Consider the following 9583-nt stretch of genomic DNA (forward strand, 5'->3'; position numbering starts at 1 on the left):
TGTCAGAGATGAAGTTCAAAAACTGAAACTGACAAATTATTATAGTGACATTTACAAAAAAAAAAAAAAAAAAGAGTCGATCTTGAAAGTAAATTTTTAAAGACTAAATAAATAATCGTTCTTTCTTTTTTTTTAATCTGGTATCTTCAGTTTTTATTTTGTCCTCTATGTTCGTCTTTTACTCCCCCCCCCCCCCCCCCCCCCCCCCCCCCCTTTCACTTTATCCTAAGCATGGAGCTGGTGGGAGGGAGTAAGGTGATGAAGTGCGCGTGTGTGGGGCTTTGGATACAGTGAGGCATGCAGAGGGCTGGTTCTCGGGGGCAGTGTACTTTAAAAGGGGCTAGATCTGCTGCTCGGATTCAGGTTGGAGTTTTTGTGCACCTCGCAGGGAAACAGATGGATCCCTTCTGGATTTTTAACCCGTGAATTCTTCTCAATAGTCCCGTACACGCTGGAAGAGGGTTACGGTTACGCACAAGCGCGCAGACACCTCCATGCGCCCGGAGGAGAAACGGTGACCATGCCGCTCCCCTCGGTGAGCTCCTGCAATGCCACGCACCAAAACTGCACCGATAGCTCTAACTTTACGCAGCAGCTGAAGAGAAACGACACCGACCCGTTCGGACGTAACGAGGAGGTGGCCAAGCTCGAGATCACCGTGCTGAGCCTGGCGTTCGTGGCGGCGGTGGTGGGCAACCTGAGCGTGCTGCTCGCCATGTACCGAGCCCGGCGGAAACCGTCGCGCATGCACCTGTTTATGAAGCACCTGTGCCTGGCTGACCTGGTGGTGGCCTTCTTCCAGGTGCTGCCACAGCTCTGCTGGGAGGTCACGTTCCGCTTCTATGGGCCGGACTTCTTGTGCCGCATCGTGAAGCACCTGCAGGTGCTGGGCATGTTCGCCTCCACCTACATGATGGTGATGATGACCGTGGACCGCTATATCGCCATCTGCCACCCGCTGCAGACGCTTCAGCAGCCCACGCAGCGCGCCTATATCATGATCGGCTCCACCTGGGCGTGCAGTCTGGTCCTCAGCACCCCACAGTACTGCATCTTCTCCCTGAGCGAGGTGCGCCCCGGCTCAGCCGTCTACGACTGCTGGGGGCACTTCGTGGAGCCGTGGGGGGTTCGCGCGTACATCACCTGGATCACGGTCGGGATCTTCGTGGTGCCCGTGGCCGTGCTCGTGTTCTGCTACGGATTTATCTGCCGTACGATCTGGAGGAACCTCAGATACAAAACCCAGAGAAGAAAGAGCGCGGAGGCCAGCAAAAGCGGGATGCTGAGCCGGAGCTCGGTGAGCAGCGTCAGCACCATCTCCCGTGCCAAATTACGCACGGTCAAGATGACCTTTGTGATCGTGGTGGCGTACGTGGTGTGCTGGGCGCCTTTCTTCACGGTGCAAATGTGGTCGGTGTGGGATGAGACATTCTCCTGGGACGGTGAGTGACCTGCTGACAGGACCAGAACCTTACTAAAAATATAAATCACACTTGTGGCAAAGTGTGAGTAAAGCGAATGGGCAGACTGAGGTTTAAGTAAATTTAGCGAACTTCACAGGTTTGAAATTACAAAGCTAAAGGCAGAATGCAGATTTTTAATTTAATTTAAATTGAATCACAACTTCTTGTGAGAATAAACAGAAGCTAACAGCTCCCTGTAACATTGTTATTTCAGCCTGTACACACGTCCACGTGTCTCCGTTTGAGCCACATCTTTTCTGGTGAGACATGTGTTCACCTTTGAGCCACAAAGAGGCACATCCCCTCAACATATGAGGCAAAAATGCTTTGCGCTCATCTACAAATTAGCGCACTTGTCCACCCCGGTCTGCAGTCAAATTTTCTGCTTTGTAGCAACTTTAGACGTTCCACCTTCCCTGGAAGGGATTTTAAGGGAATTAAAAGAATGCTAAAGAGCAAATTTTCTTTAATTAAGATGTCTTTGGTTCAATTATTGGCGGCTCCAGTTAAATAAAAATCACAATGCAAAGCCTATAAATCCAAATGTAATATTGCTATTGGTAGGCACGTGTTTAGCCTCGTGCCCGCATGCAGATGTTATTTTGCGCAATAATTTAAACGTGCTTCAGTGCTCAATAACTTTTTTTTACAAGGTGGTGAAACAATTTTTTTAATTAATCAATTAATGTAGTTGATTTGGGTTTATTTAACAAGAACAATGTGCACTACATATATTACAACAGATGCTAAGGGCTCATTTTCCTTAGATCATCCGATGGTGCAGATTAAAAAATGTGACATATTGAAAAATGTGCGAAATGAAGCACCTTCATAAAACAAAGTGTACTCATAATGAAAGTACTTAAAGAAGAAGAAGAAATTACAGTTGAAGAGCAAACCATCAACAAACCCACAGATACATTTCTTCAGTGCAAAGAAATTTAAGGCATGTGAGCCAAAGCTTCGCACAGGCAGTAACTGCAGACCTGAAGATATTTCAGCCACATTTTCAAACTAAAATCGAAATTTTTCTTTTTTCTGTGAGATTTTCTGGTATGAAAAAAAAAAAAATTCCAAATCTCTGCAGCCTCCGGTGAAAAAACCGTTTGGTCCAAGTGATGTTTAGACTTTTCCTCAAATAATAATCATAATTATATACCCAGTGTTGCCAAACACGGCAAAAGTTTTAGCATAAAAATGTTAAGGCGATAAACATAAAGGTTAATATGTTGCCATCACTCTAAAGATGCAGCTGGAGATGACTTTAATGACCTGATTTACTGCTGGTTAGTTTTACCTTCTATCTATCTATTTATAAATTTTTAACATCAGCATAAAAATGAGTAACTTAAATTTTAAAACTATAACACGGAGTACAAAACACAACATTCTCACTCAAAATAGAAAAGGAGCAGAACATAACATCAGAACTGCATATCAGTAAAACACCTGAGTAAGGCAGGGATAGCTCAGTAGGTAGAGTGGTTGCCCCATGATCGGAAGGTCGGGGGTTCGATTCCCCTTAACAGCTACCCTGAGGTACCCCTGAGCAAGGTACCGTCCCTACACACTGCTCCCCGGGTGCCCAATGGCTGCCCACTGCTTCACTGAGTGAATGGGTTAAATGCAGAGAGCAATTTCCCCACGGGGCTCAATAAAGTACAATAATGTACACACCTTCTTCTTCTAAATATACTTTGTTACATTCCACCACTGGAAAAATATTTTGCAAACACAGACAGTGATTGAATCAGTGAAGTCATGAAGCATTTCTAAACTCTTTAATTAAGATCTTGATCATAGCTTACAAAATAGAATATGCTGATAATCTTTTGGCAGTTTGGTAAACATTTGGTCAGTTTATAAATCGACAGATTCTAAGCCAGTTTACTGTCTCGCATATTATAACATTTCTCTCACACGTGAGGCTCAGTTTGGTTAAAATCTTTCATTTTAATTTGCTCCACTCTGCAGCAGTTTGGGTTCAAAATGAGACAAAGTGGTTAAATTGTTCCTTGCACTCAGAAAGGGATTATATTTAAAAAGTTCAGAGCTCTGACTGGTTTTACGCCAGAAAATGATATAACCCTGATGTTCCCTGAAAATGAATTCCTATCAAGCTGCTGGAAGCAGCACTCATGCCCTCACCAGTCAGTAAGGCTCTGTATGACAGTGATAATGAAATTCTTCAAGTGGGTGAGCAGACCAGGGCAGCCTTTTCTCCTTTAACAGACTCCGAAGCTGCAAAATAAAATTCATATCCTGACTTCTATCATTGGAAAATTACTCAGCACTGACATGCACAGGCTTGAGGTTTAATAAAAAACGTCAAAAGATAAAAATAAAAAAATTTCACATATCTCCTCTTTTAATTTATTCTGTGGTTAAGGTTGGCCACAAGTTTCTGCTTTCCAATTTCTCTGTGACCTGCCACACTTCTCTATATTTTCTACTTTTTAATTGGTATTTGAAAAAGCTGGAAACTTCACACATGGTTAAACTGGCTCAAAGCTAAACAAAGAAAGCCTTTAATTGGCCTTTAATTAAAACTTAAATAATTACAATATTGCAGGGAAATCTTCCAAACTTACACAAATGCCAACTCTTTCCTTCCAAACCATATCTGTTATTAAAGCATGCATTTAATGGCTGAAGCAGAGATGAAGCTTTCTAGTATCATCATATAGGGACCCTGTTGGGCTTGTTGGGTTCTGCTGGAGTTTCTGTACAGTTGAAAAACTAGAACATATCAGATTTGAGATTCATTTTCAAATGTTTTAAAATGCCAAAAATTCAAACAATGATCAATGTAGTGGTGTTGGTCAGTTGGCAAATGCTTTTAAGTCTAAATTCTGGTATTTGGTCATCAGGAACATGGGCATGACCAGGCTGGACCTCTATTTCTTCCAGAGCTTCATTAATTCTTTGTGGAAAAGATTCAGCAAGGTGCTGGAAACATCATTTTTGGATCATTCTGACACGACAGCATCAAACAGCTGCTGCAGATTTGTCTGCTGAACATCCACAATGCGAATCTCCCATTCCACCACATCCCAAAGCTGAGCAGGCAACATTTTTCCAATTTTCTGCAATCAAGAAGACCCTGTGTGTATTGTAGAGTCACTTAAATCACTTTTATCTCAATCCTGCTGTTCAGTTTAAACTTCAGCAGGTCATCTTCATCGTGTTTACGTGCCTAAATGCACTGAATTGCTGCTCCGTGATTGGCTGGTTACATATTTGTGTTTCTGTCAACACACACGGGCGGGGCCACACTGGGAACCAGCGATCATATCAGCAACTGGATGTTATGTACGTTGTTTAATGACATTTTTGTCCACATAAAGGCCCCAAAAAGTCAACAAAAGTTCAACAGATTGCAGAATAACAGTTTTATGACAAGAAGCACGGCAAGAGAAACTTCTGATAGGCCAGAAAGTTGAACACTTTTGTATTTTCTACAAATTTACATAGTTTTAGCTGTTCTTTTAAATGTACCTTAGGACATTTGTGGTGATTTGTATAGAAGTATACTTCTAACAAACTATGCAGCTCATTCTCTCAATCATTTCTCTCAAATAGAAGACGTTTTGGCTCATCTTGAAAGAAAGGCAGCTCTGAAATGCAAACGTGAGGTCATAGTTCACAGGACAGAGGTCAATATAACATTTAGAATCCCTCGCTGTATCCCAATTCAGGGTCTGCAGCCTTAAAGTACGCAGCCTTAACGGTCCTCAAGGGCCGTACTCAAAGACTGCTGAGGCCGGAAGTGCGAGGCTTGTAAGGTTGTGAAATGGGACGGTCTAGCCTCCCTTGTGCTGCCCAGGTTGCCTAGCAACCATGATACTAACAGCTGGAAACGTTTCATACAGCTTTGTTTGACAGAAATAAAGGAGAACACATTTTATACATTTGTTTCTACATGAACTTTGTGTGATTTGATAAGTATCTGAGGCTGAGACCCCAGGACTGTAAAACATGATTGTTGGGCTTCATTTCTTTACTGAACAGTCATTTAAGATTGGCTAGTAAATAACAATTAGCTAATGTTGTTCATGAGACTAAAGTCATCTCACTTTGGTAATGTAAATATAATATGGCCAATATTATGGTTATTATATTAATCATTATTAGTTATTACAGCAGTGAGTTTGAACTCCGTGTCAAATACTGAGCTTCAGTAAAGAGTAGAGTTGCATTTATTTATATTTCCCATCACCTTAAATCTTCACTCAAAGACAAGTATCTTTGACAGTGTATCTATAGATGTATTATATATAAGAGACAAATATTGTTCTTTTAATATGTTGGCATTACTAAATTTGGCTCAATGCTTACATATATGTGTAAAAAGCAAATGTACGAGCTGTGAAAACCGTTTCTGATAGAATGAAGAGTAGACTGATATATGAAATATTCCTTTATTGGGTGAGAAAATCAGACCATGTCATAACTGCTTTAAGTCATACAGAATAGATATCAGAGCCTTAAACAGGCTGGCTTCTGCTAAATGGGTCAAACTGGGCACAAAGTATACAAACACATAACATCCTTATAGAATATGATGTAACACTATAGATCAACTTACCTCAGAATATATAAAACATATAAACAATTACAGCAATATGATGCAACAAACACAGCAGTACTACTAATCCAAAATACTCAAAGCTTCATAGAACTGAAACAAACATTTTTAGGTCCATTCTGCTGCTGATACAGACTTTAGGTTTCTGAATATTAAACTTGTTTCTGCCTTTCATAGTGTTTAACTTGAAGGCCCTGAGTACTTTCTCCCACACTGAAAACACTGGAATGATTAAATTATTTAATAAGACTGATTCAGGACAGACAATTAGTTATTTTAAACTTTCCTAGCAGTCCTTCACAAACAGGGAACAGTCTGTCTATTCTCTCCATCTGTCAGCTGCTGCTGGCTCTTCCTCCTCCTCTTCCTCACACACTGCTGAGTTTGTCCTGGTGGATCATCAGGGGTGCAAAGCCTCACAGATGATGTGCAGCAGTGGGTCCCTCAGTCTGTGACGTAATCGGCCTTAAAATGCGGCCTTTAAGGCTGCAGACCCTGAATTGGGATACAGCCCCTGTATACCAGCATCATCCGGTCAAAGCAGATGGCCGCCCCTCCTGGAGCCTGGGTCTGCTTGATGTCTCTTCCTGTTAAAACTGAGTTTTCCTTCCCACCGTCGCCAAGTGCCTGCTGATTGTTGGGATTTCTTTGTATTATTGTAGGGTCTTTACCTTAGAATATAAAGAACCTTGAAGGAACTGTTGTTGTGATTTGATGCTATATAAATACAATTAAATTGAACTGAATTGAAGGCAGCAGAATTTTTATAGAGTTTTAAATATAAAAGTCTTTTTATTAAAGTTTTACCTTATTTGACCTTAAGGAAGAGTTCAGAGGTTCAAAGTAACGTGATATTTAATATCCACATACGTATGGCTATATGTTGTCAATACAAACAATGGCAGTTCAACGAAAAGTTTTAAATAGCTCGACATAGCATTATCTTTACTTTGACCTTCAGATTAATCTATTCACCTTGAAGGAGAGGTCAGAGGTCAAATGTGACATGATATTTAAAATCTTTATGTGGTACTTTCTATGTGTTGATAATACACAGCACACTTATAAGAGGTTATATACGTTATAAATCACTAAGTTGACCTTGAAGACCTTGGTGAATGTAAGTTATCGTGCTTACAAACAGAATGATACGCTGACTCTTCCAAACACATGACCTTGGAGGACATAAAAACAGGAGGCCTGAATATGATAGCAAGGCCAAATAATGTATTTTTAGAGTAGTTAATGTATGTATTTCTATTTGATGCACTCTTGTTTGAATGCCTCACTGGACTTAACCATTTGCTCTGCTGTAATGAAACTTGTCTCAGCGGCTCCATCACGTCAGTAATTATTACCATTTCTATCCCTCCAAACCTCTGCTGCTGTCTCACCGCAAACGATCCGTCTTTAATCAGGAGAGAATTGCTGAGTCTCACGCGGCCTTCAGCATCAGCTGTCCTTGTTATCGGTGGTGCAGGAGAGCTGAGCTGGTCTGTTAATACTGGCGTTCGCTCGGGGTTGCTTTGCAGGTCACAGCTACATGAAGGCAGCCAAACCTTATTAAGAGCTGCCCGGCAGGCTGGCAGTACTCCAGTGTGTTTCAGACTAGTACATGTACTTTAAGAGGAAAAACACTTTGGTTTAGTTGCTGACGTCTCCGAGTGTGCTTCATAAATCTCTCTTCCCGTTTCCCCTGCAGACTCTGAGAATGCCGCTGTGACGCTCTCCGCCCTGCTGGCCAGCCTCAACAGCTGCTGCAACCCCTGGATCTACATGATCTTCAGCGGTAACCTGCTGTCGGACTTCGCCCGCAGCCTGCCGTGCTGTTGCCACCTGCGAAACCGGTTCCACCACCAGGATTCGGACAGCAGCATCCGCCGGACCACGCTGCTGACCCGCCTGCAGGGTCAACGCCCTTCAGAGCCTGTCAGAGACCTCAACCACACCCCCAAAAGCTGCCCGCCAATCCCATCTGCATCCTGACCCCCAGAAACACTACCTTTGTGTGTTTATGTGTGTATGTGTGTGCGTGGTTAGTAAAACTGCAGCAGGTTTGAAGCAGTGAGGGAAGGTATGACATCATCTGAGGGTGCGTTCACACCTACCCTCTGTTTTTTTGTTCCAATCCAGTGGGAAAGTTTACTCCAAAGGACATTTTTGGTGTTTGGCTTGTTTGGGTTCACACAGCTGAAGTTTAATAACTCATTTCCAGTCTGCGGGGTTGGAGACTGTGGGGATAGTAAATAAGTGCTGTACAGTACAGGCAGTGTGGATGTATTTCACTTTGAATGCACTATTGGGTGTGTTTCCTTGGAGAGCTGCTCTCATTGAAGTATTTAAAGCATGTTTACGAGATCATTTTTTAAGACTTGAGGTTAAGTCTGGTGTTACTCTGCAGTCCTTGAATTAATTCATGTACAAATCCCTTCCCTCTCAAAAAAAAATGTGTTTGTCCCTTTCTGCTTCATACTTTCTCGCTTTTGCTTTCTCCCTCTGAACATACAAAACTTAAAAAAAATATTTCCAGCTCTTAAAGCCTCAATAAAATCCTCTTTGTTGTGCTGTTTTCTAAATTTAACAATCAAACAGGAAAATAGTGCATTTTGGGGGGACTATTTTCAGTGGCGGATGAATTTGTCTACATTGGGATATCCATGACCTCACCTGATGTCATTCCGTATTTAATCAGTCAGTGCCTCTATCACAGTGTACTTAATGAAGCTATGAAGTTTAACCTTCATACTGTGAAATCATTGTTTTAAGAACGCTGGAGTGGAAAGGTACTTTATTAATAATTATTTAATTCTTTTAGTTATAAAATGTGGAAAGTTTGGGTTGAACTTTTTTTTTTTTCAAAATTAAAAAACCAACCAAACAAAAATACTTTCACAAAAAGAAATTAGGTTAGAAAATCAACTCATATTTACCTTTAAGGAGCTGGAATGACTCTGGGACGTGTATCCACACTACCCTGCTTAAAATTGTAAATCCTAATTAAAAGTGCTATTTGTTCAGTATAATTAACACTGCCTCTGTGAACATCTGTTTAATTATTAATTTTTATTATGATGCTCTGATGCTCGCTCATGCTTTGCTGGCTTCTGTAGCAGCTTTGAGCCTCTTTAGAGACTCATTCTCAGATGTGTTTGTAGATATTGAAGATATTTCATGAGTGTGATGTTTTCTGTCATCTCTGTATTGCTCTAATATGTATTGCACGTGTTGTAAAGGCAGATAAAAGCTGTTGTTTGTGTCGTCACGTGATGTTCGACTGCTTTCTGTCTGTAACAGGAGGGTTTTATAGGTGATCACTTACCTGCTTTTAGTAACTTTCACTAAGTACAAAAGCAGTGAAGAGCTAAAGTAATGAAAAAATATTAGTTATAGATCTGTGGATTGATCCGGCCTGCATAAGTCAGTAATCTTTCATAAAGACTATTATGATCATCAGAGTTATGGGTTTCCTGCAGTGCCACCATAAAACTGGAATTTCAGGGGTTTTAAGTGAAATATCCAAACAATAAATTGA

General features: G+C 41.3%; 1 protein-coding gene across 1 annotated transcript; it reads left to right on the forward strand.

Annotated features, from left to right (window-relative positions):
- The first annotated feature begins 315 nt into the window (after positions 1 to 315).
- LOC101485029 (arg8-vasotocin receptor) lies at positions 316 to 9318 on the forward strand. Its single transcript, XM_004566414.3, has 2 exons — positions 316 to 1442; positions 7754 to 9318. Exons 1-2 carry the CDS (start codon positions 521 to 523, stop codon positions 8035 to 8037), a joined length of 1206 nt encoding a protein of 401 aa, XP_004566471.3. The 5' UTR covers positions 316 to 520; the 3' UTR covers positions 8038 to 9318.
- The last annotated feature ends 265 nt before the right edge of the window (positions 9319 to 9583 follow it).

This window comes from Maylandia zebra, linkage group LG17 (genome assembly GCF_041146795.1).
Source record: "Maylandia zebra isolate NMK-2024a linkage group LG17, Mzebra_GT3a, whole genome shotgun sequence".
In the NCBI taxonomy this organism is placed as follows: domain Eukaryota; kingdom Metazoa; phylum Chordata; class Actinopteri; order Cichliformes; family Cichlidae; genus Maylandia; species Maylandia zebra.